Source organism: Pongo abelii, chromosome 7, assembly GCF_028885655.2.
Source record: "Pongo abelii isolate AG06213 chromosome 7, NHGRI_mPonAbe1-v2.0_pri, whole genome shotgun sequence".
In the NCBI taxonomy this organism is placed as follows: domain Eukaryota; kingdom Metazoa; phylum Chordata; class Mammalia; order Primates; family Hominidae; genus Pongo; species Pongo abelii.
The window spans coordinates 56,321,590-56,344,891 of record NC_071992.2 but is presented as its reverse complement, the minus strand read 5'-3'; the positions used below and the strand labels follow the sequence as shown (position 1 = coordinate 56,344,891).

General features: G+C 37.9%; 1 protein-coding gene and 1 pseudogene across 1 annotated transcript; one reads left to right on the top strand and one right to left on the bottom strand.

Annotated features, from left to right (window-relative positions):
• Positions 1-1,411: 1,411 nt before the first annotated feature.
• On the top strand, positions 1,412-4,468 carry LOC134761925 (ribosomal biogenesis factor). The gene is made up of 3 exons (XM_063726629.1): positions 1,412-1,548; positions 3,909-4,025; positions 4,317-4,468. Exons 1-3 carry the CDS (start codon positions 1,435-1,437, stop codon positions 4,386-4,388), a joined length of 303 nt encoding a protein of 100 aa, XP_063582699.1. The 5' UTR covers positions 1,412-1,434; the 3' UTR covers positions 4,389-4,468.
• Positions 4,469-5,079: 611 nt separating this feature from the next.
• LOC134761924 (transcription factor E2F5-like) lies at positions 5,080-21,515 on the bottom strand (annotated as a pseudogene).
• Between the last annotated feature and the right edge of the window lie 1,787 nt (positions 21,516-23,302).

The following is a 23,302-nucleotide window of genomic DNA, read 5'->3' as shown; positions in this document are numbered from 1 at the left end:
GTGGGTCATAGTTATAGCAGGAAAGCAGCCATATCAGCCCATGATTGAATGGACATAACTGTATTCCAATTAAACTTTATTTTTTAATTAATTAATTTTTTTGAGACAGAGTCTTGCTCTGTCATTCAGGCTGGAGTGCACTGGTGCAGTCTTGGCTCACTGCAACCTCCGCCTTCTGGATTCAAGTGATTCTCCTTCCTCAGTCTCCCGAGTAGCTGGGATCATAGGCATGTGCCGCTACGCCCAGCTAATTTTTGTATTTGTAGTAGAGACAGGGTTTCACCATGGTGAGGCTGGTCTCTGCCTTCGCCTCCCAAAGTGCTAGGATTATAGGTGTGAGCCACCGTGCCTGCACTTGGCTTCCAATGAAACTTTACTTACAAGGAGAGGTGCTTGGCCTGATTTGGTCCATGGGCATAGTTTGACAAACAGTGGTTTGAACAAATGGACCTAGGGACTTCAACAGGAACCCAGTCCTGAACTAAGCAATATTACACCATGTTTTTGTATAGCTTTTATATTTATACATGAAGTGCAATACAACATAACGTTAGCTCTGATCTAGTCTTCCTGGCTGTAAGTCCTGGCATCTCCTGGTTAATGACAGTGTGACATTGGGCAAATTAACTTCTCTTTGTGTCAGTTTTTTAATTTTAATCTTTAAAATGGGGATAATAGTACTTATTACAAAGGGTTGTTGTAAGGAGTAAATGAGTTAAAGCACATTAGTGTAGTGCTTGTACATACAATAAAAGCTCAATACATGTTAACTTAATATTTTAAAAATTATTCCTCATATACATTATTAAAGACAGATCTGAGAGATGTTTTAAGGTAGAATTTACTGGCTTAATTCATCTCTAGCTACGGAGGAAAGACAATATCCAACATTTCAAGGCAAGGGCCATTGACGTAGAGGTAATATGGAAGTCATAAAAGTAAATTAAGGGAGAGAGGGAGGTAGGAAATGGAGGATTAAGGACTGATTTTGATGGGATGCACAGGAGAGAAAGTGGGGAGAGTAAAAAGGAATAAAAAAGAAGTCAAGAAGGAGGCAGAATCAGTCTCTAAAGTATGATAGGAACCAGAATAGCATAGTAGTATATAGACTAACAGAAGGATGGGTGGTGAGGTACTGCTGAGAATAACAGTTATTGTGTTGATGATATTAGTGAATTCAACCAGCAGATATTAATTGGATGCCTCCTATGGGCCCATTACTGGGGATACAGGGAAGAATTAGCTACTCTGTACTCAAAGAGCAGAAAATCTACTAGGAGTGAAAGACATGGAAATAATATATGCACCAACTTTAAAAATAATCAAGAGTAAGATGGAATTTTTTAGATTTAATTGGTACCTTTAAAAAGTTAAAATTGACTTACGGTTCATAAATGTGGGCAATTTAATTGAATTTATTTTCTTTTCTACACAATGGCCAAGAACAAATTAAGAGGGCCGAAGTCCAGGAATGTATTTCACATAGCCAGCCAAAAAAACTTTAAGGCTAAAAACAAAGCAAAACCAGTTACCACTAATCTTAAGAAGGTGAGTATTAGTTAAGTACTCTGACTTTATTGTTTACAAGCAAAGTGTCATTTTAAGCTACTGAACAACTGTGGGCTATGACTTTTTAAAAAGGTTCTTCATTTTTCCTAGAAAGGTAAGGATGGTTTCAAGCATTTGTCTAAAAAAATATATAAAAAAAGGAAGAAAAACAACCTCCCTTTCTTGAAAACAAATGTTGAAAAGAAATAAACATTTTAACTACAAATGTGTGAAGCTTCAATTTAATAATTTACTGAAGCATAGAACTCATTTAAAAACCATAGTATGGGAAACAGTTCTTATCTCTAAACTCAAATACAAGAATGTATTAATAGAGGCAAGACATGGGATGTCAGTGAGCACCCATTCTTTTTCTCCTCAGTAATTCTTGTCTCTTTGAAGACATCTGCAATTCAAACAAAAACTTGTAAAATGAAGATAAAAAATATTTATTGAAATGCACAATTTGAAAGGGGTTTCTTTCTTTTCTTTGTCTATATTTCAAAATACCTGAGAAATTTCTTCAAGATTAACTAGATTCTTTTAAGAAAAATTTTTAAGAAAATGTTTTCAAGTTTCAGTAGTAGATGGAGTCAGCTCTCCAGGACTCAGTTTAATTATAATAATCCTTAGAATTCTAACATTTCATCTTTCAACTTTCATGAGCTAGCTGAGTTAAGCTTTTTGGTTGAATAGTTTTATGATTTTATAAATGCTAGGAATGAAATTAAGCAGATGGTGGGGGTTTTGGGGATGACAGTTTATATAGGACAGTCTTCATAGTTGAAACATTGAAACCAACACTAGAATGATAAAGAGCTAGCAATGCAAAGAGCCAGGAAGTGTTGGGAGTGGTGGGTTCGAGGCAAAGAAAAATAGCCAGTGCAGAGGCCCTGAGCTAGGGAAAAGCTTGGTGTATTTGAGGAAGATTATTTTATTTGGACAGGAGGTACTAGAACTTTTATATATGCCACCAGGTAGAATCTAAGAGAGAGATCTATGGGTAGGCAGCATAAAGTGCATAGGAGGTAAGGGTTTTGAAGGAGAAATTGTTTGGCGGCAGCAGCAGTGAAGAACAAGAGCACCACCCCTACCTCTGTTACACTCAAAAGAGGAGGACTGCAAGGGAAGCTGTCATCAGGGGTCTTCCATTAAGACAAGAAGGTCCAGGAAGGATTCAGAGATGTACTGTTATGTTAGAAGGGACTAAAAGTATTTGATCCAGGTTTCTTCTATAGATGCGGGATGACAGCACTGTAGCCTAGAAAGATTTTGGTCACTATAAGGATACAGGAAAAAAGCAACTCAGTCTCTCTTATTGTCACTCTCATATGGTCACTCAACACTTCTAATACTAGATTTGTGGGGTGGTTTCCCCCACACCTAACAATTCAGCAGATGAATCTTCAGCAGGCAGCAGCTGGGTGTCCTTTAATTGAAATCTGACACTGCTGACCTGGAGATAGCGTCAGATTCCTTGAGTCCTAAGCCTCTTCCCAACTTCCAGTGACAATCACAAGTCCCAGATGTTTTACCTGTGCTTCTCACCAACCAGCTATAAATAAAGGGTCCCATGACCCCCTCCTTGGGTTTGATTAATTTTCTAGAGCAGCTTGCAGAACCCAGGAAAATACTTTTACCAGTTTATTATAAAGGATATTACAAAGGAGACAGATGCGTAGCCAGATGGAAGAAGTGCAGAGAGCAAGGTACATGGGAAGGGGCATGGAGCTTCCCTGCTCTCTCTGGGCATGCCACTTTCTAGGAGCCCTCATGTGTTCAGCTATCCAGAAGCTCTTTGAACCCAGTTCTTCTGTAGATTTACGGAGGCTTCATTATGTAGGCATAATTCATTAAATCATTGGCCATTAGTGATGGGCTTAACCTTTTTCCCAACTCCTCTCTCTGGAGCAGAAAGTCCTAATCCTCCAACCCTGGTTTTTATCTGACTAGCCCTCCTCCTGAGGCTATCTAGAGACTCCCAGCTGCCAGCCATCTCATTAGCATTAAAAAGACACTGTTATGCCTCTTAATACAGTGATTTAAAAAGCTGTATGACGGGAAATGAGGACAAAGACCAAATATATGTATATATCTTATTATGAATCACAGTATCACAGTCACATATCTTGGCCTTCTGTAACATAAGTGTGAGGCATATCCACATAAATCCCATTTTTTAAAAATCAAAACTTTTTGTCTGTAATTTCCCAATAAGACTATAAGAATTTTTGAGTGAATTATTCCTAATTTGTTGGTAAGAGTTTTTAGATTTTAGATTTAATGGGTTAAGGTTGAACATATCTTATCTTTAATGGTTATGAGATCATAGATTAATGCTTTTTTTTCTTTTTTAAAAGATAAACATTATGAATGAGGAAAAAGTTAACAGAGTAAATAAAGCTTTTGTAAATGTACAAAAGGAACTTGCACATTTCTCAAAAAGCACTTCACTTGAACCTCTGCAGAAAGAACTGGTAAGCAGAAATCATTTGCTTTTTTTTATGGCTAACAAATTGAGGCTAGTAAATTAAACTCCAAGTTTTCAAAGCCTGTAAATTGAGTGTCTTTCTTGGTACTGGCTCTCTAGTACTAGGCTCTATAGTATAAATAGCATATTCAGACTCTAAAACATTGTCTGAATATACAGATTTATTGTTCTACTTCCAAAGATATGACTAGAAAAATTAAATTGAATAACAGCTTATATAAGTCATTTGTCTGCTATTGTTGTCTACGTTTTTAAATACAATACTTTCTCCTTTCAGATTCCTCAGCAGCGTCATGAAAGCAAACCTGTTAATGTTGACGAAGCTACAAGATTAATGGCTCTGTTGTAATATAGTGGTGATGCATCTAATTCTTCACAAAGACCAATAAATTAAATGTTTTATACAATTTTATTTTTAAAAATCTTGTTAATGTACAGGCATTGGCACATTTTGAAAACAAACTACATAAACATGTCTTTCCTATAACCTAGGAAAGTGGAATGTCAGAAGTCAACAAAATGTGATAAAGTGCTAAAACAGAAGGCACTTCACAAAATCTGTTCACTGAAACCGTTATATATCCTCGTTTACATCCTTCACTTTACAAGTGGCAGTGAATGTCTGTTTGGATAGAAGGACATACAGAAATACAGGCAGTTTAGTGGCAGTAAAAATATAAGACAAACAAGTAATGAGTCCTTGGCCAACTTGTTTTTGATGACTTGTAGTGTCCTTTAACTTTCCTCTTGTAAGAAGAAAAAACAGAAGGATTCACAATTAGAAGTTGAAATCCAGAATCTAGTTACTTTTGGGAGTGGGGAGGTTTGTGGATATTAAATCATTTATCCCCTAAAGCAATCAGAGCCCTTTGTTTTTATGGTTGAAGTTTTGTGAAGTAAAGAAAGTATTAGGGAAGAACACTTCAGAATCAGTGAACTAAAAGAGGTGTTACATTCATTATTTTAAATACTTAGGTTATTAAGAAGTCTAAAATGTTACACAGTTAGAGGTAGATAACAGTCCCAAGTTTCCATTGAATCTAATAATTTAGTATCTGGACAACAAACAGATCACAAACTCCTTCATTATCAGCTAAATTAAAGTTGTAGTCATCTGCCGGGGTAGGAGAAAGCCTTAAGAGAGGAAACACTGCAAACAAAAAACAAATTCAGTGTTAAAGATGGTTTCTACATACAGTAAATGATCTTTAACAAAATACTCTCAAATACATCATTCCAAATTAAAGACTTGTGTAATGTGTATTTTGAAAGATTCTCATTTAGTAACAATTTATACATTGATTATTGATACTAGATTGAGAAATAGAAGTTAAATTTTTCTTTTTTTCTTTTTTTTTTTTTTTAACATGGAGTCTCCCTGTGTCATCCAGGCTGGAGTGCAGTGGCTTGATCTCGGCTCACTGCAAGCTCCACCTCCCGGGTTCACGCCATTCTCCTGCCTCAGCCTCCCGAGTAGCTGGGACTACAGGCGCCCGCCACCATGCCTGGCTCATTTTTTGTATTTTTTAATAGAGATGGGGTTTCACCATGTTAGCCAGGATGGTCTCTATCTCCTGACCTCGTGATGTGCCCACCTTGGCCTCCCAAAATGCTGGGATTACAGGCGTGAGCCACCGCGCCCGGCCTAGAAGTTAAATTGTTTATTGGTTGAACTTATCACTAAGGTAATATAACTAAAAGGCTCTAATGAGGCCAGGTGCAGTGGCTCATGCCTGTAATCCCAACACTTTGGGAGGCAGAGGCAGGTGGATCACCTGAGGCCAGGAGTTCGAGACCAGCCTGGCCAACATGGTGAAACTCCGTCTCTACTAAAAATACAAAAAGTAGCCATGTGTGGTGGCAGGCGCCTGTCATACCAGCTACTCAGGAGACTGAGCCAGGAGAATCACTTGAACCTGGGAGGTGGAGGTTTCAGTGAGCTGAGATCGTGCCACTGCACTCAGCCTAGATGACACTCCAGCCTGGATGACAGAGGGAGACTCTGCCTAAAAAAAAAACAAACACACAACAGAACACTAATGAAAGTGTTCTGTTTGCCACTTTGCAAACAGAAGAATGAATTGGACTTACAAAGTTTGCTGATGTTCTCTGCTTCTACATATATGTTTAGTACATCTCTAGTTACTATAACATTGCTAACTTAATTGCTACCACTTCGTAGGTTTCTACTATATTTGTTAGGAACTAGGACTCTGATCCAAGAACTTACAGAAGGAGAGAAATTATTAAAGTAATTAGCATATTGTAGCTAACTGATATTTAATAATTTTTCAGGTTAGATGACAACGTGGTTAATATTAATACTAATTCAGTGACTTCACATTGGCAGCTTGAAATTGGCCCGGGTAGGGGTATTTACAAAAGCAGGTGTTCAGATCACTTGCTGATTTAGACAAGTTATTTTACTCTTCTTGGACCAGATCCTTCAGGAGTGGAAAGGGCTAACAGTTTATTTTCAATGAAGGTGAGAAGTATCCCCATATGGATTCCTTTCCCTCAAAATGCAAGCAAAGAGAAATAAATTCTGAAGGATGCCTATTACTTACTGTAAGTGTTAAGGGAGAATTTTCATGAATCTTCATAGTAAAGCAGGTGGCAAATATATGTTCATTTCTTTTAAATTATGTTTCACTTATAAATTCCACAAAAGCATTACTGATATATGAGTTAGTAAAATTCTAACCTACTTACCATCAGAAGACATTAACTCATCAATGATATCTCCACTAATAGATCCTGCTGGAAACAGTAATAAAGTTTTGTTACATTTCTGTTAACAGTAAAAGATACTTATATTTAAACACAAGTAGTCACAGCAGCAGCTTGACTGATGTGCACATTTATATAAAGTACTAGTACTTTGTGGACAGGTTGTTTTCATGAGCACCTACTCTATGCCTGGCATTACTTTTAAACTTCCAAACTCAAGAGGAAGACCAAAAGGCTCATTATCTGCCAGGCATGGTGGCTCATGCTTATAATTCTAGCACTTTGGGAGGCTGAGTGAGGCGGACGGATTGCTTGAGCTCAGGAGTTCAGACCAGCCTGGGCAACATAGTGAAATCCATCTTTACAAAAAATACAAAAAAAATTAGCCAGACATTGGTGGCACGTACCTATGGTCCCAACTACTTGGGAGACTGAGGTGGGAAGGATCACTTGAGCCCAGGAGGTTGAGGCTGCACTGAGCTGAGATCACGCCACTGCATTCCAGCCTGGCTGACAAAGTGAGACCCTGTCAAAAAAAAAACAAAAAACAACAACAACAAAAAATCACCTCAGCATCATTCTACCAAAACTGACTCAGTTTTGGTCAGTAGTTTCATAATTCTCCCAGTTATTGAACCTTAAAACTTCAACATCACTTTCCATTCCTCCTGTTAACTTTATCTCCAGATCTCACACATCAAATGTTATTTTGCCTACAGTGTTTCTCAGATCTGTTCATTATTTCTCTTCCCGATCTCACTGTAATCACTGTTTTAGCCTTTTTATTTATTTATTTATTTTGAGACAGGATCTCTGTCTGTCACTCAGGCTGGTGTACATTACGTGCTGTCATGGCTCACTGTGGCCTTGACCTCCCAGGCTTGCAATCCTCCCACTTTGGCCTCCCTCCCCAGTAGCTGGGACCACAGGCACACGTCACAATGCCTAGCTAATTTTTAATTTTTTTTTTTTTTAGAGATAGGGTCTCACTGTATTGCCCAGGTTGGTCTCAAATTCCTGGGCTCAAGCAGTGTACCTGCCTCGGCCTCCCAAAGTGTTGGGATTACAGGCATGAGCCCCACCACTCTTGGCCCTTGTTTTAGCCCTAATGTTCTCTCAATTGCATAACTGCAAACGTCTAGTTTCCATTGCCTCTGAATTCTGCTTCCCAGGGCCAAAACCATCTTTCCTAATCATATTACTCCTGTGTGCACCATTATAGCTAATTATGCTATTTTCTTGGTCACAGATCTTCACTGGTTTATTGGATAAATATCCTAACTACTCTGAAATTCAAGGCCCGCTCTAATGTGGCCCAAAATTACTTTCCTTAGTTAGGATTTCCAAATATGAAACCATAAAAACAGAATACTCACTTTTTAAAAACACTTTGTTGAAGCCAATGTGTTAATTGTGTCTAAGCTTACCCATGTAAAACCCACGTAAAGCTTGCCTGCTTTATATTCTAATTAGATTGTAAGCTTTTTAAGGACTACATTTTCTTTCTTTCTTTTTTTTTTTCTAAGACGTAGTCTTACTCTGTCGCCCAGACTGGAGTACAGTGGCGCGATCTCGGCTTACTGCAACCTCCAACTCCTGGGTTCAAGCAATTCTCCTGCCTCAGCTTTCCAAGTAGCTGGGACTACAGGTGTGCGCCACCACGCCCAGCTAATTTTTGTATTTTTTAGTAGAGACAGGGCTTCACTATAGGTTGGCCAGGCTGGTCTTGAACCCCTGACCTCAGGTAATCTGCCTGTGTTGGCTTCCCTAATTGCTGGGATTACAGGTGTGAGCCACTGCGCCCAGCCAGGACTACATTTTCTATTGTGCACCCTAATGGCCTATAGTATAGACATATTTATAGGGGAAGGAAAAGAATAGATGCGGGCAAAAAGAAGCTAAAAAACATTCCATGTCCAGTTAGATCTTGTTAGCATCACTTTTAACCTGTGAACTCCCATTTTAGCAATGAGACACATCTTAGAGGTAAAATAAACAATTTGGATTATATACAATATAGTTTTAAATTATCTGCAATATGATATCTATATTGGCACCATTCATTCATTCTGTAGTCAGTGAGAGATTGCCTACCATGGTCCCTTTATTTGGAATCAGTAAGATACTGCCAAATTAAGAGTTGTGCTCTCTACTCCTGATACCCAGTGTGAAATGTTTTAGCTTTTTAAAATTTCATAAATGAAACAACTGAGGAAAGTAAGATTTCCTACATAATTGTAGTTGAGACCATTTATCACTTCTGTAAAACTAAGCTTCCCAAATAAAAAGTATAACAAAGAATATGGAGAAACAAGAGGCGTAAGTCACTATGGTCTATACTTAAAGATAGTTGGAACATATTTCACTAATTTATCCAAGACTTACTAAGAGAGATAAAATAACCTTACCAAGTAAACTCCAGGTAAAAGCTGACATCTATATATGCCACAAATGGAAAATTCCACACCTGACCTTGTGATAGGTTGCAGTCAAGCCACAGTCAATACTTTGTTTCATGCAAAAATTAAAACTATGGTATAAAATTATCTTCAGGCTATTTGAATAAGCTGTGTATGAAACAAATGAATATTGTGTTTAGACTTGGGTCCTATCCCCAAGATATTATGTATATGCAAATATTCCAAAAATTTGAAAGTGCTTGGGACATTTCTGGTCATAATCACTTTGGATAAGAGATAGCCAACCTGTTTTTATGTTTCTCCCTCTCTAATTTACAAAAGAAAGGCTCTGAACCCAATTCTGTGAAGAAAGTCATTGGTAGCTTGATGGGGATGGCATTGAATCTGTAAATTACCTTGGGAAGGATGGCCATTTTCATGATATTGATTCTTCCTACCCATGAGCATGGAATGTTCTTCCATTTGTTTGTATCCTCTTTTATTTCCTTGAGCAGTGGTTTGTAGTTCTCCTTGAAGAGGTCTTTCACATCCCTTGTAAGTTGGATTCCTAGGTATTTTATTCTCTTTGAAGCAATTGTGAATGGGAGTTCACTCATGATTTGGCTCTCTGTTTGTCTGTTATTGATGTATAAGAATGCTTGTGATTTTTGCACATTGATTTTGTATCCTGAGACTTTGCTGAAGTTGCTTATCAGCTTAAGGAGATTTTGGGCTGAGACAATGGGGTTTTCTAGGTATACTATCATGTCATCTGCAAACAGGGACAATTTGACTTCCTCTTTTCCTAATTGAATACCCTTGATTTCCTTCTCCTGCCTAATTGCCCTGGCCAGAACTTCCAACACTATGTTGAATAGAAGTGGTGAGAGAGGGCATCCCTGTCTTGTGCCAGTTTTCAAAGGGAATGCTTCCAGTTTTTGCCCATTCAGTATGATATTGGCTGTGGGTTTGTCATAAATAGCTCTTATTATTTTGAGATATGTCCCATCAATTCCTAATTTATTGAGAGTTTTTAACATGAAGGGTTGTTGAATTTTGTCAAAGGCCTTTTCTGCATCTATTGAGATAATCATGTGGTTTTTGTCTTTCGTTCTGTTTATATGCTGGATTACATTTATTGATTTGCGTATATTGAACCAGCCTTGCATCCCAGGGATGAAGCCCACTTGATCATGGTGGATAAGCTTTTTGATGTGCTGCTGGATTCTGTTTGCCAGTATTTTATTGAGGATTTTTGCATCAATGTTCATCAAGGATATTGGTCTAAAATTCTCTTTTTTTGTTGTGTCTCTGCCAGGCTTTGGTATCAGGATGATGCTGGCCTCATAAAATGAGTTAGGGAGGATTCCCTCTTTTTCTATTGACTGGAATAGTTTCAGAAGGAATGGCACCAGCTCCTCCTTGTACCTCTGGTAGAATTCGGCTGTGAATCCATCTGGACCTGGACTTTTTTTGGTTGGTAAGCTATTGATTATTGCCACAATTTCAGCTCCTGTTATTGGTCTATTCAGAGATTCAACTTCTTCCTGGTTTAGTCTTGGGAGGGTGTATGTGTCGAGGAATTTATCCATTTCTTCTAGATTTTCTAGTTTATTTGCATAGAGGTGTTTGTAATATTCTCTGATGGTAGTTTGTATTTCTGTGGGATCGGTGGTGATATCCCCTTTATCATTTTTTATTGCATCTATTTGATTCTTCTCTCTTTTTTTCTTTATTAATCTTGCTAGCGGTCTATCAATTTTGTTGATCCTTTCAAAAAACCAGCTCCTGGATTCATTTATTTTTTGAAGGGTTTTTTGTGTCTCTATTTCCTTCAGTTCTGCTCTGATTTTAGTTATTTCTTGCCTTCTGCTAGCTTTTGAATGTGTTTGCTCTTGCTTTTCTAGTTCTTTTAATTGTGATGTTAGGGTGTCAATTTGGGATCTTTCCTGCTTTCTCTTGTGGGCATTTAGTGCTATAAATTTCCCTCTACACACTGCTTTGAATGCATCCCAGAGATTCTGGTATGTTGTGTCTTGGTTCTCGTTGGTTTCAAAGAACATCTTTATTTCTGCCTTCATTTCGTTATGTACCCAGTAGTCATTCAGGAGCAGGTTGTTCAGTTTCCACGTAGTTGAGTGGTTTTGAGTGAGATTCTTAATCCTGAGTTCTAGCTTGATTGCACTGTGATCTGAGAGACAGTTTGTTACAATTTCTGTTCTTTTACATTTATTGAGGAGAGCTTTACTTCCAAGTATATGGTCAATTTTGGAATAGGTGTGGTGTGGTGCTGAAAAAAATGTATATTCTGTTGATTTGGGGTGGAGAGTTCTGTAGATGTCTATTAGGTCCGCTTGGTGCAGAGCTGAGTTCAATTCCTGGGTATCCTTGTTGACTTTCTGTCTCGTTGATCTGTCTAATGTTGATAGTGGGGTGTTAAAGTCTCCCATTATTAATGTGTGGGAGTCTAAGTCTCTTTGTAGGTCACTCAGGACTTGCTTTATGAATCTGGGTGCTCCTGTATTGGGTGCATATATATTTAGGATAGTTAGCTCTTCTTGTTGAATTAATCCCTTTACCATTATGTAATGGCCTTCTTTGTCTCTTTTGATCTTTGTTGGTTTAAAATCTGTTTTATCAGAGACTAGGATTGCAACCCCTGCCTTTTTTTGTTTTCCATTTGCTTGGTAGATCTTCCTCCATCCTTTTATTTTGAGCCTATGTGTGTCTCTGCACGTGAGATGGGTTTCCTGAATACAGCACACTGATGGGTCTTGAGTCTTTATCCAGTTTGCCAGTCTGTGTCTTTTAATTGGAGCATTTAGTCCATTTACATTTAAAGTTAATATTGTTATGTGTGAATTTGATCCTGTCATTATGATGTTAGCTGGATATTTTGCTCGTTAGTTGATGCAGTCTCTTCCTAGTCTCGATGTTCTTTACATTTCAGTATGATTTTGCAGTGGCTGGTACTGGTTTTGCCTTTCCATGTTTAGTGCTTCCTTCAGGAGCTCTTTTAGGGCAGGCCTGGTGGTGACAAAATCTCTCAGCATTTGCTTGTCTGTAAAGTATTTTATTTCTCCTTCACTTATGAAGCTTAGTTTGGCAGGATATGAAATTCTGGGTTGAAAATTCTTTTCTTTAAGAATGTTGAATATTGGCCCCCACTCTCTTCTGGCTTGCAGGGTTTCTGCCGAGAGATCCGCTGTTAGTCTGATGGGCTTCCCTTTGATGGTAACCCGACCTTTCTCTCTGGCTGCCCTTAACATTTTTTCCTTCATTTCAACTTTGGTGAATCTGACAATTATGTGTCTTGGAGTTGCTCTTCTCGAGGAGTATCTTTGTGGCGTTCTCTGTATTTCCTGAATCTGAATGTTGGCCTGCCTTGCTAGATTGGGGCAGTTCTCCTGGATAATATCCTACTTTAAAGTTCATATGGAACCAAAAAAGAGCCCGCATCACCAAGTCAATCCTAAGCCAAAAGAACAAAGCTGGAGGCATCACGCTACCTGACTTCAAACTATACTACAAGGCTACAGTAACCAAAACAGCATGGTACTGGTACCAAAACAGAGATATAGATCAATGGAACAGAACAGAGCCGTCAGAAATAATGCCACATATCTACAAGTATCTGATCTTTGACAAACCTCACAAAAACAAGAAATGGGGAAAGGATTCCCTATTTAATAAATGGTGCTGGGAAAACTGGCTAGCCATATGTAGAAAGCTGAAACTGGATCCCTTCCTTACACCTTATACAAAAATCAATTCAAGATGGATTAAAGACTTAAATGTTAGACCTAAAACCATAAAAACCCTAGAAGAAAACCTAGGCATTACCATTCAGGACATAGGCATGGGCAAGGACTTCATGTCTAAAACACCAAAAGCAATGGCAACAAAAGCCAAAATTGACAAATGGGATCTAATTAAACTCAAGAGCTTCTGCACAGCAAAAGAAACTACCATCAGAGTGAACAGGCAACCTACAAAATGGGAGAAAATTTTCGCAACCTACTCATCTGACAAAGGGCTAATATCCAGAATCTACAATGAACTCCAACAAATTTACAAGAAAAAAACAAACAACCCCATCAAAAAGTGGGCGAAGGACATGAACAGACACTTCTCAAAAGAAGACATTTATGCAGCCAAAAAACACATGAAAAAATGCTCACCGTCACTGGCCATCAGAGAAATGCAAATCAAAACCACAATGAGATACCATCTCACACCAGTTAGAATGGCAATCATTAAAAAGTCAGGAAACAACAGGTGCTGGAGAGGATGTGGAGAAATAGGAACACTTTTACACTGTTGGTGGGACTGTAAACTAGTTCAACCCTTGTGGAAGTCAGTGTGGCGATTCCTCAGGGATCTAGAAGTAGAAATTCCATTCGACCCAGCCATTCCATTACTGGATATATACCCAAAGGACTATAAATCATGCTGCTATAAAGACACATGCACACGTATGTTTATTGCCGCATTATTCACAATAGCAAAGACTTGGAACCAACCCAAATGTCCAACAATGATAGACTGGATTAAGAAAATGTGGCACATATACACCATGGAATACTATGCAGCCATAAAAAATGATGAGTTCACGTCCTTTGTAGGGACATGGATGAAATTGGAAATCATCATTCTCAGTAAACTATCACAAGAACAAAAAACCAAACACCGCATATTCTCACTCATAGGTGGGAATTGAACAATGAGAACACATGGACACAGGAAGGGGAACATCACACTCTGGGGACTGTTGTGGGGTGGGGGGAGGGGGGAGGGATAGCATTGGGAGATATACCTAATGCTAGATGACGGGTTGGTGGGTGCAGCGCACCAGCATGGCACATGTATACATATGTAACTTACCTGCACATTGCGCACATGTACCATAAAACCTAAAGTATAATAATAATAATAATAATAAAAAAAAAAAAAAAAAAAAAAAAAGAAAGGCTCTGAACCCACCTGAAGATATATCTGTAGCTGATGTCTGCTGCAGAGCCTGGCTTCTTTCAGATACATGTTGCTCAGGCAGATTTTGAGCTGCCATGCTGGATTTTTGTGGAGTTACTGGAGTCAAGGCCTGGGAGAAAGGCTGTGTGAGGTCATCAGGTGGGGGAACAGGAAAAACCAAGGGCTTAGATGAACTCGACTCTTTATTTATAAGCAGCACATGGATAGGTCCTGAATGAATCTTTAGATTGATCTAGTATTTCTTTTGTCCATTCTGACCCTTTGAAGTTATTGGGTATAAACAAATATACAATTATTAATATTTCTAGCTAACTTAAGACAGTAAAATAAGACAGGCAAAGCTACTAGGGACTTACTAAATTCACATAACACAATAAAGTCATTAAGTCAAAACACAAAAGTAGAGACATAGAGTAGAATGTAATTTTGAGGGCTCTGAACCACTAGTCATCAAAAACTCTCTGGTGTAGATTCTGGCAACTGTCCGATATTACCATGTGTGACTATATAATATGTCAGGGCAAAGCAATGCTCCAGGTATTCCCCATATACAGGAGCTTTATCCCCTGGGGTTGGCCACCACAGATCTGGTCAGTTCAACATGCTTCACAAATCAAATTCTTTTTTTTCCCATCTGCAAGCACAAAGACAACTAATTTCTCCTACTGAGAAATAAATATAACATTCTTCCAGCTGAAAAAGTAATCTGTATCCTGAGGCTTCAGGCTCCAGTAATACAAATGCCTAAATTTAAACTTTTAGAATAAGGGGGTGGGGGAAGGAGGTAGATAATATAGTAATCTTTTTCTACTCCCGTTTTTGGTTATTGCTTTCAAATTAGTTTGTTTTTAAAAATCTGAATCTGAAAATGAAAATCATGGAACTCATTTATAGTCAATAAATGTCTTTGATTTAATAAGCCGGACAATGTTTTGTAAAAGACCTAATTTAAAGGAATTGATTGTTGATATGTACATTGAACTTTTTCCTCAGTGGCAATTTTTATATCAATTGTAGATGTGTTGTTGTTGTTGTTGTTTTGAGACAGAGGTTCACTCTTGTTGCCCAGGCTGGAGTGCAATGGCGCGATTTTGGCTCACTGCAACCGCTGCCTCCTGGCTTGAAACAATTCTCCTGCCTCAGCCTCCCAAGTAGCTGGGTTTACAGGTGTGCACCACCATGCTCGGCTAATTTTGTATTTTTAGTAGAGATGGGGTTTCATCATGTTGGTCAGTCTGGTCTTAAACTCCTGACCTCAAGTGATCCACCTGCCTTGGCCTCCCAAAGTGCTGAGATTACAGGCGTGAGCCACTGCACCCGGCCCAATGTGGTCATTTTAACTGATTTTTATAGATTATTGGCCATATCATTAGTCATTTCTTGACATCTTCTATCTTAAAAAATTCAAATTTAAAATAATTTAATCAAAATGTTAAATCATTTTAAATCATTTGGTTACTTCGGGATAGATATTTTAGGGACAGGACCCAAGTCTAAACACAATATTCATTTGTTTCATACACACCTTATTCACATAGCCTGAAGATAATTTTATACAATAGTTTTAATTTTTGTGTGAAACAAAAATCACTTGATAAAACATTCTGATTACTTTTTAAAAATTGACTTTATTTGAGCTAAATGATATCAATAAATGACTAAGGATATAGCCAATAATCTTTAAAATCATTTATGATTCATTTAGTTCTATAATTTTACCAAGGAATTAAAGACATACAAATTCAGCTATCAACACTTTTAGATAAAAACTTGACTAACTCACAGTGTTTACACAATTAGCTCACATTCAGCTAAAGAAAATATCCTTCTTGAGACAGTAGATTCATTTTTCCCACTTATGTAAATATAAGTTATCCTACATACCATTTCTGGAATGGGTACCTCCAGTTGTGTACCAGAAGGTGCCTGAATGGCCAAAAGTGTATCACCTGGTCAAAAATAAATATAAAGTTACATAAAATACTGTTGATCATGGAATATAGTGGCAAGAATGTGGGCTCTGGAATCAGAATGTTTGGTTCAGTCCCAAACTAGGTGACCTTGAGCTTTGGTTTTCAATTCTATAAAATGGGGGACACACAACCTACTGCATAGATTTATTTTGAGGATTAAATAAGGTAATACATATATCAGTATTATACATGGGTTAGTTGTATGATTCTCATTAACAAATTCAGCTCAAGTTGATTTTGCTTTCACTAAGACTCCTGTAAAGTCTGAGATTCTTAAAACCATTTAGCCTCAAATAACACTGTTCATTGGACTAAGGATAGTGGAGATTAGGTATGAGACAGTGAAATGTTGAGCTTAAATGATTTTATTATTTTTGAAGCCAAATTCTACAACAAATCTCTGTTGAGTTGCAGATTAACAGAAGTCTCAGCAAACTTCCTTAAAAAACTCAGTAAATACAGTGGTAAAATAGAACAATAGGTCCATACGTATTTCCAACATAGTCTTACATAGAAAGTCAGATTCCACTTGATGAGGTACTTGGCAGAATCTTTTTAAATGAGTGGATAATACACATAAATTTAAATATGCACAATTTCATTTTACTTGGGTTGTAATTTTGGGAACACACGTCCCCCCATTTTAGTTATATTAATAACTATAATTATTAACATGATATTGTTATCTTAAGGAGAAAACACAGGGGCAGCAAATTGCATAGGAATAGGTTTCCTGGTTGTAAGATGGATTCACCTAATTCTTTCCTCATGGTTTCTTTGAGTTTCATTTGAGACCAGCATATACTTGCTGCATATAGTTTCATAAACAGTGCTGATGAGAACCATGTTCTAGTTCAAGTTTGGTCACTAACTCTGTGACTGTGTGACAATGAAAGTTGCTTAATCCCGCCCTGATTTAGCTTGCCCTCTGTCCCTGTCCCCTTCCCCTTCCACACACAGTTGATGCCTACCAGTGGAGCTAATGAACTGAATGCTGTGAAAAGCAGCTATTCTCATGAAAACAGAAACAAAAGCAGTCTATGAATACATGGCATGGTGGAGTGAGACACTGTGTCCACAACTTCTGAAAATGACAGGATAAGGGCACAGGGAATTCTAAATCACTCTCCACTGAATCGGTTGATGAGAGGAAGAATGCAAGGAAAAGTCTAATGGTACTTACCATTAAAGAAATTACAGATGTCTTCATGAGTTACATAGGAAAATGTACTGTCATAGGAGTTAAGGAAAAACATTTATATCAAGCCGTAGGCATTTAAATTAAGGTAATACATCTGAATGTCAAAATAACTAAATGACCATAAGCACAGAGGGACTGCCACCCATGGACAGATAAAAAAAGAAATCTACTCTAGAAAGGTAAAGACAATTAAAGGAGTTCCCATCCTTTGCTCTTAGAAGAAGCCATTCTGATTTTTGTGACATTTGAGGACCCTTAGGAGAGAGATGGAAAGCAGTGCACATTCTTCATGGAGGCAAAGGTTTCTGGGGGAAGGGAATGGATGGGGAAAAGGAGGCCAACAGCAACCATATCAGCTTCCACATCAGGAATTTTCTGTGATTGTTGTTTTTTGTTCTTGTATTAAATGGTCAGGTATGGCCACAAGAGGACACAGAGGAAAAGAAAGACTCAGAAAAACAAAGTATTATACTCTTAGGTCCTAGTGACGGGAGGCAGGGCAGGCTACTCAGGGCCACATGGTTAAGACAACAAGGTGGTCAGGAGGCAGAAGACAGGAGCAAGGGGAAAGCATTAGCCCAGAGCTTTTACTGGGGTTTCCTTGGGAAAAGAAATGCAGGGTGGCCGGGCATGGTGGCTCAAGCCACCCAGCACTTTGGGAGGCTGAGGCAGGTGGATCACTTGAGGTCAGGAGTTCAAGACCAGCCTGACCATATGCACAGACGGGCTGCCACACATGGACAGATAAAAAAAGAAGTCTAGTCTGGAAATGGTGAAACCCGTCTCTACTAAAATACAAAACTTAGAAGGGCATGGTGGTGAGCGCCTGTAATCACAGCTACTCTGGAGGCTGAGGCAGAAGAATTGCTTAAACCTGGGAGTAAAGGTTGCAGTGAGCCAAGATTGTGCCACTGCACTCCAGCCTGGGCAACAGAGTGACTCCATCTGAGGAAAAAAAAAAAAAAAATGCAGGGTAGGGAGAACACTGTGATTAGCTAGTTTGGATAATTTTGTTTGGTTTTGTTTTGAGACGGAGTTTGCTCTGTCGCCCAAGCTGAAGTGCAGTAGTGTGATCTTGGCTCACTGCAGCTTCTGCCTCCTGGGTTCAAGCAATTCTCCTATGCTCCCTGGTAGCTGGGATTACAGATGCACGTTGCCATGCCCAGCTAGTTTTTGTACTTTTAGTAGGGACAGGGTTTCACCCTGTTGGCCAGGCTGGTCTCAAACTCCTGATCTCAGGTGATCCGCCAAACTTGGCTTCCAAAAGTGCTGGGATTACAGGTGTGAGCCTCTGCATTTTGCCTAGTTTGGATAATTTTGGTGGGCTCTAAGCTATGCAAGTAGTCCCCTAGTTGTCTGGTACCTGGACCTGGGATGATTAAGGCAGAGGAATATTGCCACCTGGGGTGTATGGACTGGAGAGAGGAGGTCTGGACCTGGACTGATTAGTTTATATATCAAAGGGATTCTCCTAGCTGAGCCCATGCTGTTTCTTTCTTTTTTTTTTTAATTTTATTATTATTATACTTTAAGTTTTAGGGTACACGTGCACAATGTGCAGGTTTGTTACATATGTATACATGTGCCATGTTGGTGTGCTGCACCCATTAACTCATCATTTAGCATTAGGTATGTCTCCTAATGCTATCCCTCTTCCCTCGCCCCACCCCACAACAGTGCCCAGTGTGTGATGTTCCCCTTCCTGTGTCCATGTGTTCTCATTGTTCAATTCCCACCTATGAGTGAGAACATGTGGTGTTTGGTTTTTTGTCCTTGTGATACTTTGCTGAGAATGATGGTTTGCAGCTTCATCCATGTCCCTACAAAGGACATGAGCCCATGCTGTTTCTAAGAAGTGACTAGTCCCAGGATGGGCAGTCTCTCCTCAGCCAGAAAGGTTTGTGGAGATGTCAAAATACCATAAGATACAGAAAACTTTATATATATCACACATAACCATGGTTGGGGCAATGGGAATGGCCAGCATCTTGTAAAGCAGGGCAGCGAAGTCCAAGATAAAATAGATAAATGGCTTTTGAATTTCAGAGCTCCACAGAACACAGCTTGAAAACTCCCATTGTTCTCCAACTGTTAAGGGGCTCTGATCCATTGAAAGGAAATAACAAATGAGATAATGGACTTGTTCACCAAATACAGGAAAATGTGAAAAGTAAATTATATTGTATACATTAGTCAAAATTTCATGAGGTACTACAAGGTAAAATGTGGTTAGTTTTTTTGAGAGTACAGGTAAGTTCCTAAACTAAGAGAATCACAGATATCTAAGAGAAGACAGTGGTAAGAAACACATGGATATGTGTTTTTATATATATATAAAATAATGTTTTTATATATTATATATAAATATATATATTTTGTATATTATATATGATATTATATGTATTATATATAATAACTTTTTGCCCCAATATATATTGGTGATAGGCACACCTGACTTATACCCCTGTTCTCCAGTAGGAACTATTTTGGGGTTCATATTAGGCAGAAAGTATCAAGGATTGATTGTGGACACATGATATCCCATCTTTAAATGAAAAATTTTCAAAACTTTGAGAGCTGCTGAATTTTATACTTCAGAACACTGAACATAATTATTTAAAAATAAATATGTACTTAACAATGGCTTCTAATAGTCACAGATTTCCTAAGCACACTGGCTAGCATACTGCATTCTATCAATAGGTAGACCATAAGTCGACGAATCTCTTTTTCCACCTCAGTGCAACACAGGAATAATGGTAATGGATCTGTACTATATAACTTAAAAAGTTAACATTTAGAAAATATTAGTATATATTATAAGAATATAATAAAATTAAAATGTCATATTTACTTATAAAACTTAACTGTCTAAAAACAAAGTGAATGATCTTCAGACTGAAATAATTTACACATACATATTCCAAAGCTATATGTATATGCATAACTTATTTAAAAGGATACCTATTATTAATGGAATCGTCCATCACATTTTTGATGCTTTGCTGTAGCCACAACTTCTGCTGATCAAGTTCTCTTTCCTTCATTTCTAGACCTTCAATTTCAGCTTTAAGAAATCTTAATCTATCTATGACTTCTTTAGTATTACAGCCAGCACCTACACCTCTTAAAAACATATGAGAATTAATATCCTCAGTATCAGATCTAGGTTAATATCACTTAATTTTTACTGTAATAAAACTGACTTATTTAGTAACATATTCAAGGCAGAAGTCTTTACACTCTTAAAATCAAGCACTAAAATCCTTAAAAATTTTAAACACCATACCTCTTGCTTAGAAAATTTATTGGCAAGAACAACCAAATTTCAAAAATTCTCAATCTTCCCTACAGTGTTTTTTTGTCATCTGGAAGGCCAGACTGGTTGGTGACTAGGTACCAAAAGAGTGTGCTCATCAGTCACACCTAGCAGTCTCAGGATGTGACTGAGTTGCTGGTAAAATAAATTACAATTTTTTAATGTTTTGGTGGAATTTTGGCTAAAACAAAACAAGACAAAAACTGTGGTCAAAGGGGACACATTAGAAGAACAGAAGTTGTTACATTCAAACATAAAACCAGGCCACAATTAATGACAACATGCATTTCAATCAATTACTATTTACAAAGTACAAATTCCTATGAAAGTAGTTCTTGCTCTCAAGGATGGGTAAAGAGTTAGGAAGAGATTAACACAAGACAGTATGCAATGTGTGCCAAATGAGTAATAGCTTGAGGGAGAAAGTAAGATTTGAACTTTAAGAGTGAAAACCCAACATCCAAGAGAGCAAGGGAACACCCCACACAGGAGTGACAAAGAGGCCCAGAGAGGTGTGTTCAGGGAAAGCTGAGGGGCCTGACTGAAATAGAGGATTTGGGAGAGAGAAACACCAGGAAGTTCAAATTTTACAGAGCATTGAGAAGAAAAATAAAGGTTTGAGAAGAGGGTGCTGGTTTGTAACTTACTTCCACTGGATACTGTTTTTTGACTTTTTTTCAATCAAGTCAATTCCCTCTAAGACATTGGTGATATCATAAATTCTCCTTTTTTGCCTCACAGACAAAGTGTCAGCAGCCTGTTTAGGAAAGACAATGAGAACAGTGAAATAAAGGGCAAGTCATATTTTAAAGCCAAAAAGGGTTGATTATTAAGTCCACAGCAAGTCCAATCTCAAATTTGACCCAGTCAGTTGTTTGCGGACAATAGCTGAGCATGTTCAAAGCATCTCCCAAACACTGCAAATACCAAAGAAATTATTCCATTTAAAAGCTAGCAGATGTTGGAACAGAAAAAGAAATTAAGGTCATGACACAAAGCCTGCAAAAATAAAAGAACACAATAAGAATACTTTGTGTCACTTTATGGAGTAATCCTGAGGAGGAGCTACTAATTGCCTATCCATGTCACCTCCTATCTTATTTCTCTGTTCATGAACAGTCTCATCTAAAGACGTGTTACTTATTTTTTAAAATCTTAAAGAATTACATCTCAGCAGTTTATTTTGGTAGTTAAGACACTTGGAAATTCTGAACTATATGCACATTTATAATACCTTGAAATAAATATCTACATTTTTAGATTCATAATGAAAATAGAGGAATGAATCATGCCATCCTAACGCAAAGCATAAAATCAGCAAGAAATCAGAATCAATAGCTCAAGATTGCACTAGCAACTATTATACAAAAACTTGATAGTTGCATTCACATTAGATAAGATCAACAAAACAATATAAGCTATCATGTTATGAATTCAACAAACAATTCCTCTGATTAGTTCCAATTCACGTTTTTGATGTTTGTTCCCAAAAGAACAAAGAGAACCTCAAAGAAGTTTTCAGAGTGGATTAGACAATAGCATATTTTGAATGTGGAGCCACATTTTAAGATTCATGGTAGTTACAAATATTTGTGTCTCTACTGGCAATTTTCAGCACATTATCTAAAATATCTAAATGAACAGGTTTTAGCTTCGCATAATTGCTAACAGCTCTCCCAGCTTCGCATAATTGCTAACAGCTCTCCCAGAGAGCATTACTACTTTCTTTATTCTGTAAAAACCTAGCTCAGCACAGTGCTTGCAATCTGGACCTACCTTCCCCCTGGAGAAGGTACCACTGACAACTATACTGACTGTACAGGCATTTGAGATCTTAAGAGAAATGTCAGTTCTCTCAGACACATTTTTTTGTATGGGCCACCAAAACCCCCAGGTTACTACTGTCCCATCATTCAGGTCTTCCTCAGGAAGGGGATTCATGCCTCAGTGGACCAGGAGAATAAGCAGGATGTGGCAGAAGAAGGAAAAGCAGGAGAGTGGGGCTCTTTGTTCCCCAACTCTAACTTGGCACTGTCCCTTCTAGAGAACCAGAAAATTAACAGCAGGACTAGCCATGGTTTGTTTCATTGATATCTTCTTCCCTTGTACTTAGCAATTCCCTTCTTTTTTTATCTACCTTCATAGAATTTTCACTCTTGACTTCGAAGCTGTTTTTATGAAGAGCAATACATGACTGCAAAGTTAACGGTACAAATCTGAAGCTGTTTCATTTCTCACTTTCCTCTCTCTAGAGAAGTAACTCAGAGAACTCCAAGCCATGGCTCTGTGTTATTGGTATCTTTGTACTCACACACAAAAGCATTCACAGCCATAGCAACAGCACACTGGTTTTGGTATCAGAACATGTTTGTATGAACCAGACCACAAGATCTAGCTTAGGTCATTAGGCAAAGTGCCATGAGATTTGAATTTTAGCTCAAAGTTTTAAAAAGGTGTCTTATCATTTATATTTATTACTGCTTACCAATCACAACATTTAACTCCTAGTTTCTAAAACTAAACATTATTTCTCAAATACTTTACTATTTAAGTATGTAAACATATAAATGACCAACATGTACAGATCATATGTAAAAGAATCTCCAGGAGGCTTTTATTTTAGAAAGTCCCATCATTCTTTTTTTTTTC